The 20,275-nt window shown below is 47.5% G+C and overlaps 1 protein-coding gene across 1 annotated transcript in view; it reads left to right on the top strand.

Moving 5' to 3' along the window:
* The window catches only part of LOC138752029 (protein phosphatase Slingshot homolog 3-like), a 69,172-nt gene extending 49,834 nt beyond the window's left edge, over positions 1-19,338 (top strand). The window contains exons 12-17 of the mRNA XM_069915185.1: positions 141-269; positions 663-709; positions 1,906-2,052; positions 11,906-12,106; positions 12,761-13,658; positions 19,020-19,338. Of these exons, the coding sequence (XP_069771286.1) occupies positions 141-269; positions 663-709; positions 1,906-2,052; positions 11,906-12,106; positions 12,761-13,658; positions 19,020-19,223 (1,626 nt within the window). The 3' untranslated portion in view covers positions 19,224-19,338. The remainder of the gene's footprint in view (positions 1-140; positions 270-662; positions 710-1,905; positions 2,053-11,905; positions 12,107-12,760; positions 13,659-19,019) is intronic.
* The last annotated feature ends 937 nt before the right edge of the window (positions 19,339-20,275 follow it).

Genomic DNA, 20,275 nt, shown 5'->3' with positions numbered 1-20,275 from the left:
AAGGGTGGGGGGTGGATTGAAAGTTATGGGGATGGATAAGGGGGTGGGGAGGGATGGGGAAGTGGGTGGGGAGGGAGGGTGAAGGGGTGAGGTCATCTGGTCCACAGACGGAGGGGGTTATATGTCCCGGGACATCCCAGATCCGAAGTTTGCTCGAGGTGAGGCTGGACCAAGATCTGTCAGAGTTTCGAGAGTTCGTCGACAACGAGATACTGCTGGTCGTGGCCCAGATGGACCAGCCGAGTCAAATTTTCGATTTCCTCTACCTGGTGAGGCCCATACCTATTTCCTACCCCCCCTCGATCCCCTACCACCCCTCGTCCCCCTACCCCCCTCACCCTTCTACCCCATCGTCCCCTATCCCCTCATCCCCCTACCTCCTCGCTCCCCTACACTCCACTCCCCCTACCCCCCGCTCCTCCTACCATCCCTCTCTCCCTAAGCCGCTCACTCTCCCTAACTCCCTCCCCATCTAACCCCTCACTCTCCCCTCCCCTCTCTTTTCCCCTCCCCCTCTCTTCACTGAGTCTCTCTACCCAGATCTCACCCCTCCCCCGTTGGACCTCCTTACCCTCTCCCGTGTAACACCATTCTGTCTGTGCCCTCTCTACCCCCATCCTCTCTTCCACAGTCATTTAACACGGGATATCTCTGTACTGTAGGGGTCAGAATGGAACGCAGCAAACTTCGAAGAATTGGTGGAGAACGGGTAATGTCCTTTTAATAGGTAGAGAAAGTGTCATTGAAGTTTAAGGGGAATGGGAGAAGGGTTTAACAGGCGAAAGATGGTGAGGTGTGGGAGGGGAAGGGAGGTAGATCTGGGGAGAGAGGTTTAACTAGAGTTTAAGGGGAGAGGGAAATACAGCTTTAACGGGCAAGTGGGATGTAACTGGGGCTTAAGAGGTTATAGGGAGTGTTAGCTGGGGTTTAAGGGGAGAGAGATGGTGGTACCTGGGGATCAAGGAGAGAGAGATGGAGGGCTAATAGATTTAAGGGGGAGAGAGGTTCAGTTTGGGAAATAGTTTAGGTCCAGCTCATTTTGTCCCCTCCTCTCTCCTCCTCCTTTACTCTTTTCACCTTACTCTCTCCCCCTCACTCTCTCCCTACTCTCTCCCCCTCACTCTCTCCCCCTCACTCTCTCACACTCTCCCCCTCACTCTCTCCCCCTCACTCTCTCCCCCTCACTCTCAACCCCCCCTCTCCCTCCCCTGACTCTCTCCCCCTGACTTCTCTCCCCCTGACTCTCTCCCCCTCACTCTCTCCCTGTCATTCTCTCCCCTTCGCTCTCTCCTCCTCACACTCTTCCCCTCACTCTCTCCCCCTCACTCCCTCCCCCTCACTCCCTCCCCCTCACTCCCTCCCCCTCACTCCCTCCTCTGAATCTCTCCCCCTCACTCTCTCCCCCCACTCTCTCCCCCCACTATCTCCCCCCACTCTCTCCCCCTCACTCTCCCCTTCATACTCTCCCCCTCACTCTCTCCCCCTCCCCTTTCTCTCCCCTCCCTCTCTCCCCTTCTCTCCCTTCCCCTCTCACTCTCTCCCCCTCATTCTCTCTCCCCCTCTCTATCACTTTCACTCCCCCTCTCTCTTTCCCCTCTTCCCCTCTCTCCTCCTCTCTCTCTCCCCCTTCTCTCTCCCCATTTCTCTCCTCCTCCACTCTCTCCCCTCTCTCGCTCTCTCTCGCTCTCCCCTTCTCTCTTCCCCCTCTCTCTCCCCCTCTTTCTCTTCCCCGTCTCTCTCTCTCCCTTTATCTCTCCCCCCTCACCCTCCCCTCTCACTTTCTCCCCCTTCTCCCTCGCTCTCTCCCTCTCTCTCGCTTTTCCCCTCTCCCCCTCTCTATCACTCTCACTCCCCCCTCTCTCTCCCTCCCTCTCTCTTCCCCCCCTTTTCCTCTTCTCCTTCTAGAATCGGATATATCCTCAACGTGACTCGTGAGATCGACAACTTCTTCCCAGGAAGGTTCTGTTACATGAATGTCCGAGTGTACGATAAAGAGACCACCAACCTCCTGCCTCACTGGGACCACACCTACCGATTCATCGCCAAAGCCAGGTTGGTTCTGGATCAGGAGTTAGATACAAGAGATGGTGGCTATACTCCCCTTCTGGAGTGTGGAGATGAAGGTGGGGGTCAGATTCTGGCTGGAAGGTAGAGTTTGTGTGGGAATGATGCACATATTGTCTTTTGAAGCACTTATGTGGGGCCAAGGCAAATATGGGGGGAGATATGGTGAAAGGAAGTATGTAAGGGAGCAAGGCAGAAATGGGAAAGATATGGTACAGGAAACATTACTGGAAATACAAGACTATAAGACATAGGAGCAGAAATAAGAAATAGCCCATCGAATCCGCACCGCCATTTAGTCATGAGCTGATCCATTTTCGCACTCAGCCTCACTGCCCGGCCTTCTCCCCATATTCTTTGATGCCCTGGCTAAAGAAGAACCTTTCAATCACTGTCTTAAATACAACCAATGACTTGGCCTCCACAACCAGATGTAGCAACAAATTCCACAGATTTACCATCCTCTGGCTGTAGAAATTCCTCTGCATCTCTGTTCTAAGTGGACGCCCTTCAATCCTGAAGTTGTGCCCGCTTGTCCTAGACCCTCACACCATGGGAAACAAACTTTCTACATCTACTCTTTCCATGCCTTTTAACATTTGAAATGTTTCACTGAGATCTCCCTCATTCTCCTAAATTCCAATAAATACAGACCAAGAGTGGTTAAATGCTCCTCATATGATGACTCTTTCATTCCCAGAATCATCCTAACGAACCTCCTCTGAACCCTCTCTAACATCAGTACATCTTTTCTTCAATACAAAAGTCGTGAGGTATGAGATCCATGGAATCTTGGCTGTGTGTATTCAGAATTGGCTTGCCTGTCGAAAGCAGACAGTAGTAGTGGATGGGAAGTATTCTGCTGGAGGTCATTGACTAGTGGAGTGTAGCCACTAGAATCACAATGATGACGACGAAATAACCACACAAGGCGTTTTAAGAGTGAATCAAACGGATTTACTCTTCATCACCTGTGCAACCTTTTAAAAGCTAGAATCACGTGCTCAATATGCACTGACGTCATCACACACACTGACATCTCATGGCTGGTTCAATGCCTTCTGGGAGTTGCAGTGCCACCATAGCACCGCTATAGAGTTCTACAGGGATCTGTTCTGGGACCCCCTCTGTCATGCATTTTTTTCTTTGAAAATAACCTCACTCGAGAGAAACTGTAAGCATCTTTATTCATGCCAAGATGGCACCAAACTGGACCTTCTCAAACAATGTAACTCTGTATACGATGTCACATGCATATCCCATAACACTCTGCCCCCTTTAAAAAATGTTTTGTGTTGACTGATAAATTAGTATAAAGTTCATTTTAACTGTTAACACTACATAGAATTTTAGCATGACTTCCACTAATCATAACTTTAAATCGCGTGGTACCTAACTTAAAATATCTTACCTGGAAACATACAAAGTCTTTAAGTCACCGCCCACAGTCTTTGCAATGTACTGAATAAAGTCTTTAAGTCACAGCACGTAGTCTTTGAGATATACATAGGGTGTCTTTCTCTCTTGGATCTTCTCGGAGATGAAGAGTATGACTTTTCACTTTTTTTGGAGGTTTATTGAGGATGTTTTATTGCCAAAGAGTCATCCTTCTCACCGCGATCCTCTATCATTCCTTCTTGTCTGTATCATGAATTGTGAATGGTTATCTCCATCTTGTGTTACTGAAGCTCTCCTTCCACCAGTGAGTCCCTGTCATCCAGGTTTTCAAACGTTTCCCATTCTCTATATGCCTTATCTTGTTCCTTTCACTGCCGTTTCTTTCCCTCATATTCCATCTCTTTAACCTTCCCTTTCATGTGTTTTCCCATTTCTTTGCTCATTTCATCTCATCTGCCTTAAGTGCCATGAAGTCATTAAATTCTTTGAGTTTCTTTGTTTCTAAAAACTCAGACCTTCTGCATTCCTTTTCTTCATTGTGAAGCAATGTGCTGACAAAATATATCTAGCTGTTCAACACTGGGGACAGCATCATAATCAAGGGAATAGCCTACTGTACACAATTTTTCACAAAGCTCTTCATCTTCCTCCTTAAGGCACTTTAATTTTGTCATCCTCTCTTTCTTCTCCTTCAAAAGGACCTCCAATGAGTCCACAAACCTTTTTCCATCTGCAGCATTGTGCAATCTTCTGGCAGACGTGCATCCAAACCGAGTTCCGGACACACTGCATGGAGCTCTTTCTGGCACACACAGCAATGCTCTTTTCCTCAGCTGCAGCCTTTAGTTTTCTTCTGAAATCATTATATTCAAAAAGCCCTTGATGTGCCTTTTAACAACTTCTGTTCTTTGCCGTCTTTGATCATCAGGAATTCCAATCTCTTCCCAGATACTCCTGCTGGTCCCAGTCCCAGCTTCTCAGCCCCTCTGTCGGCGTCCTGTCTTCAGCTGTTCGGCCCCTCTCTTGGCGTCTGACCCCCAGCTGTCCCAGCCTCAGCTGTTTGGCCCCTCGCTGGGCATCTGGCTTCCTTTCTCACTTTCTCTCTCTCACTTTACTGTTTCTCTCTCCCTTTCTCTTTCTGTTTTGCTCTCATTTTTTCTTTTTCTCTTTCTCTTTTTTGTTGTCTTCCTTTTTCATTATTTTCTTTAGTATTCCATACATGCAGTAACTACAATTATTATAAAAATACAGATATCAAAAAGGAACAAATTGATAACATACATGATCATTTTCACCGTACCCTAAAACCCCTCCATCCCACCCAACCTTCCCCCAAAAGAAAAAAATACAAATTGAAAAAGTTTAAAAAAATGTTTATAGGTATAAAAAGATTTTAAAAAAAGGTAAAAGAAAGTAAAAAAGAATCTTTGGATTGCAGAGAGAGAGAGAGATGTCGTGTGGTGCAATTCATCAGTTCTAAAATAAACTATAGAGGAGAATTCTGCTGAACTAGCATTATAAAAGGATATCACTACAAATTTAATTCAATTATTTGGGTATATGTTAGTAAAAACATAGAATATTTATTTCTTAAATTATAAGTAATTTTTTCCAAAGGAATACAACATTGAATTTCAGCATGCCAACTTGGCAAAGTTAAAGATGTATCCGATTTCCAGATAATTGCAATACATTTTCTTGCTACTGCTAAAGCTAATTTAACAAATTTCAATAGATAAATTGATAGTTTCAATTTAGGAGTTGTACATTCAATATTTCCCAATAAAAATAGATTGGAATTTAATGGAAAAACAACTCCTGTAACTTGTAAAAAGATACTTATAGACACCCAAAAAGGTTTCACATTTGAACAAGACCATGTTGAATATATAAAAGATCCTACATCCTCCCCACATCTAAAACATTGATCTGATAAATTTGATTTCAATCTATTAAACTTCTGTGGTGTAAGATATAATTGATGTAAAAAAATTATATTCAACTAATCTATACCTTACATTTATAGTATTAGTCATAAATTCTCTTCATAAATTTTCCCAAATTTGTTGATCTACAGGTATTATGATATTCAAATCTGCTTCCCACCTCTCCCTAGATCTATATAATCTTAATTTAGGAGTTCCTACTTCTAATAACGAATATATCAAAGAAATAAATTTTTTGACAATCCCACTCCTAATAAGAAGTTCTACCTCAATACAATTAGACAAAAACATTGCTGGCCCTAACTTATCTCTCAAACATCCCCTTAATTGAAAATAATAAAGGAGAGTATTGGTATATCATATTTGTTCCTCAATTGTTCAAACAACATTAATTGTCCTTTCTCAAAGCAGTTTTCCATGTTAACAATCCCCTTACGATACCATATATTTAAAATCTGAATATCTCTTGAAAAATCCAAAAGAGGATTGATCAATGGCATTTTAGGTGATATAGACCCACCACCAATATCTTGATTCATTTTATTCCTAACATTGAGTAAATGCTTCAGTAGTGGTGTGACTTTATCAGGAACCAATGATTTCAATTCCCACTTATATATAAATTCTTCTTGTTTCTTTTCTCCAATTTTGTTCAGCTCTATATTAACCCATGCTGGTTTTACATTTTCAAAAAAAGAGGCAAGGAATCTCATCTTCCGCTCGATAATAATTCTTTAAATTAGGAAGCTGTAGTCCTCCTATTTCATATTTCCATATTAACTTCTTTATAGAAACTCCAAAGAAATTTCCTTATTTGTTTATTTAATTCTTGAAAAAAAATGTTTGAGGTATTAATATTGGTAATGTCTGAAAAAGATATTGTATCCTTGGAAATACAATATCTTTATACAATTCACTCTTCTAACTAAAGTTATAGGTAAATTTATCCATTTTTTAAATTTTTCCTCAGTCTTTTTAAGTAAAAACAAATAATTCAATGTATATAAATTATTCAAATGATTTTCCATATGTATTCCTAAATATTTAATACCTTCCTGTGAAATATAAAGTGTTCACAATCACTACTCTGGAGACAAAGTCTTGGAGAACAGGTTCATCTTTATTTCGAGTCTGCAGAGTCGGGTGTCCCTGGTCTGGAGACACACCGGAGGTTCAGAATCATCACTCCTTTGTACAGTCCCGCACTCAACATCACCCCACCTTCATTTATCTTCTTCCAATCAGAATCCCAATACATTACAACATTCTCCTTCTCCCTTCCATCAATCCAGGTATCACTCAGACCCTCCCTCTTCATACATCGTATGTTATGTTAATTAGTTCATTCCCTCCTTAGGGGCGTCTAAGTTAATATTCATGTCTCTATTAAGCAAGCACAGTACTAGCTATAGACTACCTTAGATCACTGTACCAGCCTGAACCAGACCCTTGCATCCTTAGGGCTCGAGATAAGAAGGGGCCCACTAACTAGAACTGTCTACTCTCAAGCTCTAATCAACTTTGCATTCCATTACTTTTCACAGAATGGTGCGAGTTTAATCACTCAACCATTTTTCACATTCCTTTGGCCATTTAAACTGTATCTCTCTGACACTGAGTATAATCACCTACTGTCAAAGGAATAATTTAACTTTTATCCCAATTTATTTTATAACCCTAACTTTTCTAAATTTTTCTAATTGGGCATATAATCTTCGTAAAGATAACTCAGGTTCATTCAAATATATTAAAACATCATCTTCAAATAGGCTGATTTTATGTTCCACTTGACCTACCCTAAAGCCCTTAATTTGTAAATCAGAATGAGTCATCTGGGCAAGTGGTTCTCATGCTGGTGACAAGGACATCCTTGATCTTGTTAATTTAAATGGCATAGACACCTGTCCATTTTTTGTTGTCTTCCGCTCTAGTTTCTTCCTTTTTTTCTGCTGCCGAGCACATGCTTTTGTCTCGCTGCAGCTCAACATTGTTCCTGTCGTCGTTTCCTTCCACCAAATTTTCACCTCTGACGTCCTTTTTGCTGAAATTCTGTAAATCCCGTCATCCGGACTTGTGGAATTTTTTTTTTATCCCATCCACATTGCCATTTTGTTGTGTATTTTCCCTTTGAAAATACCTCACTTGAGAGAAACTGTAAGCATCTTCATTCATGCCAAGATGGCACCAAACTGAACCTCCTAATACAGGGGTCTCAAGCTTGCGGCCCGCGGGCCAACTGCGGCCCTCGGGATGATAGTTTGTGGCCCCACCTTAATATGAAAATTTAATGTTAGTGCGGCCCGCGAGTTTGATATGATTGGCACTTTTCAGTGTTGTGTGCGGAGCTGAACGAACCTACCAATCATGGGGGCGGAACATCGGCTGGGCTTATTGCGAATATAAGCATATTTGTGTGCATTTTCTATTTGTCATTATATGCACGCGGCACATACGCAATTTCCGCGGCCGCTCCCTTTTCACGCGCTTCGGCGGCCAGTCTGAACCCGGAAGTTGTTGCTCAGCGGGACAGAAAAAGAAGCGGAAAAGACGCATCAGCTAAACACTGAAACAGAGCCACGTTTCAAATTTTTGCGGACCCCTTCTCCTTTGATGTGCAAGATGCCCCTCCTGTGCTTCAAATGGAGCTCATTGACCTTCAGTGCAACTCTGAACTCAAAACCAAGTTCAGGGAGGTGAGTGGAAAAGCTGACAAGCTTGGGCAATTTTTGAGAGAATTGCCCCCCAGCTTCCCTGAGCTTTCCCGAATGTTCAAGCGGACCATGTGTCTTTTTGGGAGCACATACTTGTGCGAAAAGCTCTTCTCTACCTTGAACTTCAAGTACAGGTCCAGACTTACTGACGAGCATCTTCAAGCCCTACTGAGGGTCTCAACTTCCTCTTCCCTTAAGCCAAATGTGGCTTGGCTATGCGAGAGGAAGCGCTGCCAGATCTCTAGCAGTAAGAAGTAGGCAGAAGAAGACATGTTCATAACAGTTTATGTTCAATGTTCCATTCATGTTCAGAAAGTTAAAGGTTAAAGAACTGTTAATACAGACATTTGAATCTGAATAATAATAATTACATTTCTCCAGTCAGCAACTATATGTGGTTTCTTCAGTCTTCTATATCTGCTGTATTATTATTATTTTCATTATTATTATTTTCATTTTATTTATTTATTACTGATTGATTTTATTTTTTTTCTTATGAATTGTTAATTTATTTATTTTTTCATCTTATTTTGTGTTAAAAAATAAAAATAAAGACATTTGATAATATTGGAATGTTTTTGTAAGAACTTTTCTTGTGGAAAATCTGATGCGGCCCAGCCTCACCCAGACTCTACCTCCAGCGGCCCCCGGGTAAATTGAGTTTGAGACCCCTGTCCTAATACAATGTAACTCTGTGTATACGACATCTCGTGCGCATGTGGATTCCCATAGCACCATCTCTGTGATTTTTATAAACAACCTGGTTGAAGAAATAGAAGGATGGGTCATTAAGTTTGCGGATGACACAAAAATTGGAGGAGTTGGGTATAGTATTGGAGGGTTTTAACAGGATGCAGAGTCAGTTGGAATTGTGGCAAATCTAGTTCAATCTGGATAAGTGTGAGATAATGCATTCTGGAACATCAAACCTGAAGGCTGAGTACATAGGTAATGGTTGGATACTTAACGGTGTGGAAGAACAGAGGGACCTGTTCCAAATCCATACATATCTCAAAATGGTGGCACCGTCAGAGATGCTGGAACAGCAGCGCTGCTACTAGTGCGGAACGGCAGTGTCAGCACTCCCGTGGCGTTCAACTGCCCAGTCCGACTGTCGTCAGCTTCATACAGGCTTTAACTACCCTATGATTGCGGAGAATGGCCCAAGATGGCGGTCCCTATGCTCAGCAGCAGCCACAAGGGGTTGCAGATTCTAGGGAAGCAGAGGACTGGTGCAGACCACTAGAAAACAGGGAGAACACCCCACATTTCAGAAGGAGAAACAGAGGAGATAACCCACAGAATGTTGACCATGGTGGTGGACCAATGGGGGCTCTGCAGCTGAAAAACACATATGCAGCAGGCTTTGGAAACTCAAGGCGAGGGGGCTGCTGGAGACTGCGGTCAAGGAATTCACACCATGCTGAAAACTGGCTCAAAATTGGCTGAAGAGGTACCTGGTATTATAACCAGGGGGTGCCAAAGGCGCTGAAGGTTTCCTGGATCTCGAGCTTGGGTTGCCAATGGTTTGGACTGGACTCTGTGTGGCTGCGGAGGGGTGGCAGCACTGGAGGCGAAATCACGGACACTTAGGAACTCTGAGGGGACTCTCTTTTTGTTTCTCTTTCTTTAACTGTAAGACTGTAAGAGGTGCTTCAGGTAATTTCTGCCGATGGCGAATCTGTCTGCTTACAGCAGGCAAAGGCAACTTTTGTGTAATATTGCATTGTTTTTATTACATGACAATAAATGAATCTGGAACCTTGGTTGATAGGCTACTCAAGAAGGCCTATGGGATGCTGGGCTTCATTAATCAGGTGATTGAGTTTAGGAGTTGTGAGGTCATGTTGCAGCTCTATAGATTTCTGGTGAGACCACACTTGGAGTACTGTGTTCAGTTCTGGTCACCTCTTTACAGGAAGGATGTGGAAGCTGTGGAGAGGGTGCAGAGTAGATTTACCAGGATGTTGCCTGGATTGGAAAATATGTCTTTTGAGGCAAGGTTAACAAAGCTAGGACTTTTCTCTGGAGCATAGAAGTGAGAGGTGTCTTAACAGAGATCTACAAGATTATGAGAGGCAGACACCAGACGACATCTGTACAAGGTGAGGGAGACATCAGGGATTTTTTTTTAGAGTTATGGGTGCCTGAAATGTCTTGCCAGGGGTGGTGATGGTGGCTGGAACAATGGGGCATTTAAGAGATTCTCAGGCACATGGATGAAAGAAAAATAGAGGGTTATGAAGTCAGAAGGGTTTAGTTATTTTTTTGGTAGGTATATATGGGTCGACACAATGTTGTTAGCCAAGGGCCTGTTCTATGCTGTAATGTTCTATGTTCAATCTCTGCCTTATATGCACCCAATGACCTGGACTCTACAAATGCCTGTGGTAAAAAAATTCCACAGATTTACCACCCCTGGCTGGAGAAATTCCCAAGCATCTCTGTTCTAAGTGGACACCCTTCAATCCCAAACTTATGGCCTCTTGTCCTAGACTCTCCCACCATGGGAATCAACCTTCCTATATCTACCCTGTCAACACCTTTCAACATTCAAAATGTTTCACTTATGGTTTTTAGACTGCAGGCATGTAACAGCACACTCAAGGAATTTTGCCGCTCTACGGGCAGTCTAAAAAGGAATGTGCAGGAATTTTGAGTTCATTCCTGCACCGCGATTTATCCTGCAGGACCTCTACAACTTTTTGGTGGAAGCCTGCAGTGTAAATTGTACTGGAAAATTTGTTGTCAGTCATTCACTCTACTGCACGTCCGACCACTGGAACTGTTGTACTCAGGTACTTGCAGTCTAAAAAGGCGCCCATTGTGAACAACCACACAGGCAGTAATTATGTTAATTTTTTTCATGTTTTTCCCATCATTGGAGTCTAAAAACCATAAATGAGATCCCCCTCGTTCTCCTAAATTCCAATGAATACAGCCCAAACACTCCTCATATGATAATCTGGAATCATCCTAGTGAATCTCCTTTGAACCTTCGCATCATTTCTTAAACGAGGAGCCCAAAACTGCTCACAGTACTCCAAGTTGGACACCAGTGCCTTATAAAGCCTCAAAATCACATCAATTCTATTCCTCTAATGAATGTCAGCATTTAATTTGCCTTCTTCCCCACCGTCTCAACATGTAAGTTTACATGCAAGAGGACTCCCAGGTCCTTTTGCATCTGGGTATTTTCAATTTTCTCCCCATTTGAAAAATAGTCTGCCCATTTATTTTTTTCTACCATACACTTTCTGACATTATATTTCATTTGCCACTTCTCTGCCCATTCTGCTAATCTCTCCAAGTCCTTCTACGGCCTCCATGTTTCCTCTACACTCCTGCTCCTCCATCTACCTTCATATCATCTGCAAACTTGACCACAATCATTCCAAAATCCAAATCATTAATATACATCATAAAAAGAAGCGGCACCAACGCCAGCCCATGTGGAACACCACTAGTAAATGGTAGCCAATCCGAATATGATCCTGTATTCCAACTCTCTGCTTCCTATCAATCAGCCAATGCTCTACCCATGCTAATATGTTTCCTGTTACACCATCGGCTCTTGTTAAGTAGCCTCATGAGCAGCACCATGTCAAAGACCTGAAAATCCAAATACACAACATCGACTATGCAAATGATGTGTGAATGATGCAGATATGGGGGCAGAAATGGTTTAATAAAGGAGGGAGCCTTCTTCACGATGAGGCACTCCCTTAGTGGGGCTCTTCCCAGGATAGGAAACTCCCTCACTTTACCCTCCCTACCTCCCTCCAGGGCCGAAGGATCTCGCTGCCTGGTCCACTGCAAGATGGGGGTCAGTCGGTCAGCATCGACGGTGATGGCCTTCGTTATGAAGGACCGGGGCTGGAGCCTGAACCAGGCAATGGATTACGTGAGGGAGCGCAGGCCAGGAGTGAAGCCTAATGCAGGCTTTGTAAACCAACTCCAGACGTATGAGGGCATTGTGGGGGCGAGGTGAGAGGGAAAGAGAAGCGGAGGGGAGAGAGGGTGGAGGGGAGAGAGGAGTGCAGGCCTGGATTGAGGTCAATGCAGGCTTCATCTGCCAGCTCCACTCATTCCAGGGTTATTGTGGGGTAAAGGTGAGGGATAGGGAGGGGGTAGGAGGGGAGGTAGGGTGGAGGTGGAGAGAAGGGTGCGCAGGACCGGAATGAGGCTTAATGCAAGCTTTGTCAGCCAACTCCAGACGTTCAAGGATATGGTGGGGGCAAGGTGATGGCAGAAGGAGGGGATAGGAAGGGAGGGAAGGTGAGGAGGAAGGAGTTAAGGGGGGGGCAGGCCAGGAATGAGGCTTAATGCATATTTCATCAACCAGCTCTGGACGTATGAGGGCATCATGGGGCGAGGTGAAGGGAGAGGGGCAAGGGAGAAATAAAGGCTGGAGGGGAGGGGAGGGCCAGGGGGGAGGGAAGGGAGGACTGTGGCTCCACCAAAAGCTGGAGGTGGGAGAGGGGACATAGACCCAGAGTGAGGTCTATTGCAAGCTTCATGACCCAGTTCTGGACGTACAAGCACGTCAAGGAGGTGAGATTAGAGAAAGAGGGGGAGAAGAGAGGGGCAGGCCTGGGGTGAGCTTCTGTACCTACCTTACTCTCTCCCCCTCTCCCTCAGTCGACAGCGACACAGTGCCCTCTGGACTCCCCATTCCCAGGCAGATCTGAGAGGAACCGTGGAGATTCTGTCAGTCCCAGGACATCTGAATGATTCAACCTCCAGAGCAAGGCCCCAGGGCCCCTCAGCCTCCCTCCCTGGGCCCGAGTCCCCCTCAGCCTCCCTCCCTGGGCCCGACACCCCCTCAGCCTCCCTCCCTGGTCCAGACACCCCCTCAGCCTCCCTCCCTGGGCCTGAGATCCCCTCAGCCTCCCCCCCTGGGCCCGCGATCCCCTCAGCCTCCTCCCCTGGGCCAGAGACCCCCTCAGCCTCCTCCCCTGGGCCCGAGACCCCCTCAGCCTCCCTCCCTGGGCCTGAGACCTCCTCAGCCTCCCCCACTGGGCCCGAGACCCCCTCAGCCTCCCCCTCTGGGCCCGAGACCCCCTCAGCCTCCCTCCCTGGGCCTGAGACCTCCTCAGCCTCCCCCCCTAGACTCAAGACCGCCTCAGACTCCTCTTCTGGGCCTGAACCCACCTCAGCCTCCCTCCCTGGGGGAGAACCCACCTCAGCCTCCAACCCTGGGCCCGAGACATCCACCTTCTCAAGACCAGAGCCCCCCTCAGCCTTCCCCACTGGACCTGAAAACCCCACTGCCTCCCTCCCTAGACCTGAGCCTGCCTTAGCCTCCTCCCCTAGGCCTGAAATCACCTCAGCCTCTCACTTGGTCCCTGGGCCCAGGGCCCGAAGCCTCAGCCGGAAGAGGATTGACCTGGTGACGGTCATGAGTCAGGTGAAGGAGGGGGAAGAGGAAGGATCCAGGGACCAGGCCACAGGCTGGAGGAGGAAGAGGTCCCTCTCGCTCCAAAGCCCCATTGTCATCGCGGGAGCCACAAGCCTGGACCTCGGGACCAGCAGAGAGGTGAGCGAGGGCCCCAGACACCCCTGACGATGACCCTTGATCCCACCTTGCTGGATCCCACTGACCCATGGTGATGGCCGAAACCCTTGACCCCTGAAAAGGTAGTTGACCTCTGTGCAGTCAAGTTGACGTCTAAAGATCACCATAGACCATAGTGGCAAGGACAACCTTTGGTGACGACCCCATTGATCTCTTTGCTGACTCTTGATTTTCCCCCCCCCCACCCATTGAGTTTAAATGAACCCAAGAGGTTGCCTTTGAGATGCATCAAGTCTACTTGATTCTTGACCCTATGAAATCACCTTTGACCCTACGAGATCACCCTTGATCCCTGATGCATCATCAATTACTCAAAGACTAAGGTTGAGAAACCAATAGGCTTTTATTCGCTAAAGAACAAAGGCACATCCATATTATTCAGCTGTCCTGCACTGAGGAGGGGACTGTGGAAGAGTCACCTTTATTCAGGAGCCTGTGGGAGTGGTCACAGGTACAGCCGGCCAATGGGTGTGCCTGACCAGATAAATACATACAACAATTGTTTACCACATTCACCTTTCATTTTTAAAAAGAGTCCAGCGGGGGGAAATGGTGCTTACAAAGTCACAAATTGAGTCTCTTGGGTGGTCTGGTCATTCAGTGGGACCGTCATAGTACTAGTTGTGGCTGAGGTGCAGTGACGGGGTCTTGGACGGTCTCGGGCGCCTGTATGTGCTCATCAATGCTGTGCTGGTGAGTAAACAATGATGAGTCTGATGTATCCTCTGTTGGGGAAGAGGCAGGGTACCAGGGTTCAGATGCATCTTGTGTGGTCAGAGGTGAGGGGGTTGTGGGGTCTCCACAGCCCCTGGAGGAACCAGATCCCTAACAGAGACAGTGTCTTCGTGTCCGTCAGGCTATGCCATGTAGGCATATTAGGGGTTGGCATGGAGGAGATGGGCCCTTTTGACCAGGGTATCAGACTTATGGCTCCTCGCATGCTTCTGGATTAGGACCAGCCCTGAAGATGGTCCCTATCGCAGAATTCTTGGGAAAAGAAAATATACGTTCATGCAGTGTGGCAAGGGACCTGATGGAGTGGAGCAGAGTGCCTCCGTGAGGATCTCTTGCCAGCAGGAGATTGGAAGGCCCCTCGATCACAAGGCCAGGAGGATGGCCTTCCAGACTGGTGTTCTCCCTTTCCACTTGCCCATTCCCTCAGGGGTTATAGCTAGTGGTCTTGCTCGTGTCAATGCCCCTGGCCAATGGGTACTGGGGCAGCTCGTCACTCATAAAAGAAGACCGCTGGTTACTAGATTTAGCTGGGGAAGCTGAATAGAGTGAAGAGACAGCACAGGGCCTTGATGACGTGGCAGCAGTCATGTCAGAGCAGGGGGTGGCAAACGGGAAATGGGAGTATTCGCCAATGACATTGAGGAAATACACATTGTGGTCTGTGGAGGCCAAGGAGGCAAGTGGCTGTTATTGACTGTGCCCTGTCTGGCTGCACCCAGCGCAGACCTGGCAGCTCTTAATCATGGATCTGAGTATGGCAGGATGTGGGCTTTAATGAATCTGTTAACTCCAGGGTGGCAGAGATCATTATGGAGGGTTTGTAAGCACTCAATATTCATACTGGCACAGGGTCCTGCAGGACAGGGCATCTGTTAGCTCATTAAGTTTTCCAAACTGGTACAATATATCATAATTGTGGGTGGACAGTTCAATTCTCCACCTCAGTATCTTGTCGTTTTTAATTTTGGCCACTGCTGGTTGTTAAACATGAATGCAACAGCACGTTAGTCAGTTAGCAGGGTAAATTGTTTACCAGCCAGGTAATGGCGCCAGTGCCGCACTGCCTCAACAATGGCTTGGGCCTCTTTCTTAACTGCAGAGTGTAGAATTTTGGGGCCCTATTGAGTACGGGTAAAGAAAGCATCTGGTCTGCTTGCATGGTTAAGGGTGGCCGCCTGGGCGAAGTCTGACACATCACTTTCCACCTGGAATGGGACGGATTCATCCACAGAGTGCATTGTGGCCTTGGCAATGTCTGTTTTGATGCGATTGAAGGCTGCACAAGCCTCCGCCATCAGAAGGGAGGACATGGATTTAACAAAAGGACGGGCATGTCTACATCATTAGGGACCTATTGGGCATAATAAGACACCTTTTCAGTGTGATGGAGGCCAGTGTTGAGTCGCTGCTTGTCGCTGTTACAGAGCATGGCGGAGTCCAAGATGGCAGCCCCCAGTGCCCACACATGGCGCTGTTTTATCCCAAAGATAGCGGCCCCCATGGCTCACACATGGTGCTGCTGGGTCCCCAAGGTGGCAGCCCCCAGTGCCCACACATGGCGCTGTTTTATCCCAAAGATAGCGGCCCCCATGGCTCACACATGGTGCTGCTGGGTCCCCAAGGTGGCAGCCCCCACAGTTTGTAGATGGCTCTGCTGGCTCCCGGCGATGGCAGCATCCAGGATGGTGGCCCCCACGATACGACACGGCACTGCTAGGAAGGGGTTTTGACTTGCACACCTTCCTGCAGCTGAAGCAGGTCAAATCCTTCACTGGGCAGTGTTTCCTCTGGTGTTTGCCCAGGCCACAGAAGTATTACTTCTGGTGTTTCCAGAGTACCACGGCTGTGGTCAGGTCACCAACAGAACTGGGCGAAAGTGGTGGGAGGCATTTGCAGAGCACTGCTGTCATGGTTGTCTCATTGGCAAAGCAAATGGGTGTCAGCACATCCCAAGATGGCGGCACCCAGGGTAATCATGAGGCAGCCATGTTAACTGCCAGCTCAACTGCTCTCCGCTGACTGAGCTCCCGTTTTTCCATAAGTCTCTGGCGGAGGTAGTTCAGCCTGATCCTGACGACATAGGCATCTCTGATCAGATCCTCAGTGTACTCGGCAGCAGTTACAGCCTTACATCCAAAGGTCCTGCCAAGGGATCGGAGGGCCCGAAGGTACTCGGCTTTTGACAAACCGGGTCATTGTTTGCGAATTACAAGAAGGTGCCTGGAGTAGATAACATTGATCTTCTGCAGGTACCAGCCTTTAAGAATGTCCATGCTCCATGGCATCCCTGATCATGGAGTACAGCAGGGTGCCAACTTGGGAGTGCAGTATCAGAAGTTTATCGGTCTCGAACCGAATGATGGTAGAAGATGCCTGCAGGAATGCTTCAAAGCAGCGTAGCCAGAATTCAAAGCTGGTGGATGCCTCAGGTCAATTCCCAGCTTTTCTCACTTCAGGATCTGCTCCATTGCAAAAAATTTTAATGAATAAAAGTGATGCACCATCAATTACTCAAAGACTGTTGTTGAGAAACCAATAGGCTTTTATTCACTAAAGAACAAAGGCACATCCAGACTGCTCAACTGTCCTGCACTGAGTAGGGAGCTGTGGAAGAGTCACCTTTATACAGGAGCCTGTGGGAGGGGGCCTTTGGATGTGCCCGACCAGACAAATGCATGCAACAGTGGTTTACTACAACCTCTGTTGGGTCCTAATGGATCTATGATGATCCTTGACCACTATGAATGACCCCATGACCTGTTAGGGTCCAGTTGACATATGAGGATGAACCTTGACCCCTGTTGGGTCAAGTTGGCGTGACCCTTGAATCCTATTTGATCTGTTGACCTCTGATGGTAACCCTTGACCCTGACACCCTGACTACATTCATTTGTCCCCGAGAAAAAGCCAACCACTGACAGGACAAGGCTGTGCATACGGAAGCAAGGGATAGGCTGGGTCAGAGGTCACCAGAAGGTTGGGGCGGGAGAGGTCAGACCAGGTGCGGGATGGGGAGACTGGGTAGGGAGGGAATGAGAGGGAGACAGAGAGACACTCCCCCTCCTGCTTCTGAATGTTGTTGAGAGGTGGAAGCTCAATGGCAGATTCTGATTCATATTTCTCCCTACTCTCTCCCCTTCAATCCCCCTCCTCTCTTCTCCCTCTCCCCTCTCTCACCTCCATCTGCACCTCCACCTTCTCTTCCCCCCTCTCCCCACCTTCTTTCCCAACCTCTCTTACTCTCTCTCCCCTCCCTCTCTCATCCCCATCTCTCCCTTGTCTCTCTCCTGTTTCTCTCTATCTTTCCTCTGTCTCTCCTCTCCCCATCTCTCTATCTCCCCGTCTCTCTCCCCATTTCCCTCTCTCTCCCCCATCTCTCTCTCCCCATCTCTCTCTCTCCCCGTCACTCTCTCTCTCTCCCCGTCTCTCTCTCTCCCCGTCTCTCTCCCCCTCTCTCATCTCCCCCTCTCCTCTCCCCATCTCTTTCTCCCTCCCCGTCTCTCTCTACCTCCTCGTCTCTCTCTCCCTCCCCGTCTCTATCTCTCTCCCCATCTCTATCTCTCTCCCCGTCTCTATTTCTCTCCCCATCTCTATCTCTCTCTCTATCTCTCTCCCCATCTCTCTCCCCCTCTATCTCTCTCCCCATCTCCCTCTTCCCCTCTCTATCTCTTTCCCCCTCTCTATCTCTCTCCCCCTCTCTATCTCTCTCCCCCTCTCTATCTCTCTCTCCCTGTCTCTCTCTCTCTCTCTCCCCCTCACTCTCTCTCTCCCCTCACTCTCTCCCATCCCTTCTCTCCCTCCCCATCTCTCTCTCTCCTCTGTCTCTCTCTCTGTCCTTCTCTCTCCTCTGTCTCCCTCTCCCCGACTCTCTCTCCCCGTCTCTCTCTCTCTCTTCCCGTCTCTCTCTTCTCTCCCCTCACTCTCTCTCTCCTCTCCCTCCCCATCTCTCTCTCTATCTCTCTCCCCCTCTCTCTCATCTCTATCTCTCCCCCTCTCTATCTTTCTCCCCATCTCTCTCTTCCCCTCTCTCTCCCCCTCTCTATCTCTCTCTCCCCGTCTCTCTCTTCCCTGTCTCTCTCTCCCTCCTCGTCTCTCTCTATCTCTCTCCCATATCTATCTTTCTCCCCGTCTCTCTCTCTCTTCCCCATCTCTCTCTCCCCGTCTCTCTCTCCCTCCTCGTGTCTCTCCCCCTCTATCTCTCTCCCCCTCTCTCTCTCCCCTCTCTATCTCTCTCCCCTCTCTATCTCTCTCCCCCTCTCTATCTCTCTCCCCTATCTATCTTTCTCCCCATCTCCAACTCTCTCGCCCTCTCTATCTCTCTCTCCCCGTCTCTCTCTCTCTCTCTTCCCTGTCTCTCTCTCCCTCCTCGTCCCTCTCCCCTCTCTATCTTTCTCCCCCTCTCTATCTCTTTCCCCTATCTTTCTCCCCGTCTCTCTCTTCCCCTCTCTAACTCTCTCCCTCTCTATCTCTCTCTCCGTCTCTCTCTTCCCCTGTCTCTCCCTGTTTCTCCCCGTCTCCCTCTCTCCCCCATCTCCACTTCCCCCCATTCTCTCTCCGCTCCCTCTCCTCCTCCTCTGTCTCCCTCAGGACCAACGGAGGTCGAGACGTTCACTCCAACACTCCAATGCCCTAGATATTGAAGAGGGAGAAGAAACATTTCATGAGGGAGAGGGTGCGTCAAGGGAGAGGCCATTCCTGACACACCGTCCTTCTGTGATAGCCCTGCAAGAGGCAAAACTGGTGTCAAAGTGCAGAGATGAGAGAGCGGGTGAAGCCCATCCTCAGATGTGAGGGGCTCCTCCCTCCCTCCTTGCTCTTCCACATTTCCTCCTCTCCTCATCCCTCAAACCCTTTCTCCTTCCCATCCTATGTGTATCAAGTTTGCTGAATAAAATATTGAACCAAATATCATTTTAATTCAGTCTCTCAGAGTCATTAGCCACTTTCAGGTGGCCACAATACCTGACCATAAAGCAGCCTATTGTACATCCATGCTGTCAGATGACCACCTGAAAGTGGAGAACCTGGCCAGGAGGTTTACCTACCTGACCCTTCTATAGGTATAATATCCTGCTCCGAGAATCCCCCGTTGCACCTGAAAGGAGCTCTGGACAAAGCTCCTAGCAGCTTTCAGGTGCCTAGCAGCGGGCAGGCTGTTGACAGTCAGCTGACGCCACCCTCCCCGCTGCGGATACCTACCCTCCCCGCTGCCTGACAGTCCCCAGCATGAGGCTGGGGCAGCCGGTGGGGGCTACGGGTTTCAACTGTCTATTATGTTCGGCGCTGATGTGGGGGCTGAGATGCCTGAACTGCACTATTTTAAAACCAAATTTTCAAACAATCCAGCGCTGCTGGCTGATGAAGAGGTCAGCGTCAGATTGCTGAAACGTGACGGAAATCTGTGGCCTTGTTTTTCATGCTGAAGCGAATCTGTGGAGGTTGACATTTCCCTTCCATTGTCCCATCCCAACCCCGTAGAAGAGGTAATTAACTTCAAGGGTTTAGAATAGGCTGCTCAGAACTCAAACCTGTCTTCAAATGAGATAGCAGGAGTGCAAAGCTTGCAGCCTCCAACACCGACTCCTGCTGTAAACCTGACTCTCTCTCCAAAGAATCACATGTTTTTTCCTTCTCTCTGCAAAGCAACATGACACCTCTTAGAATAGCAACCTTCCACCAGCAATTTAAACTTCCGGCACCAATCTTAACAACACAAGATTTTCAATTCTTGAGCTGAGATACTGTGTAAACAAGGTAATCGATTAACACCTACTTGTAAAACCATTACAAATACTCTTCCATTAGGCCCTTTCAAACTGCCGTGTAAAATAGGGTTTGCCCAT

The sequence above is a fragment of the Narcine bancroftii genome, chromosome 1 (assembly GCF_036971445.1).
Source record: "Narcine bancroftii isolate sNarBan1 chromosome 1, sNarBan1.hap1, whole genome shotgun sequence".
Lineage (NCBI taxonomy): Eukaryota > Metazoa > Chordata > Chondrichthyes > Torpediniformes > Narcinidae > Narcine > Narcine bancroftii.
This window is presented reverse-complemented; position numbering and strand designations above follow the sequence as displayed.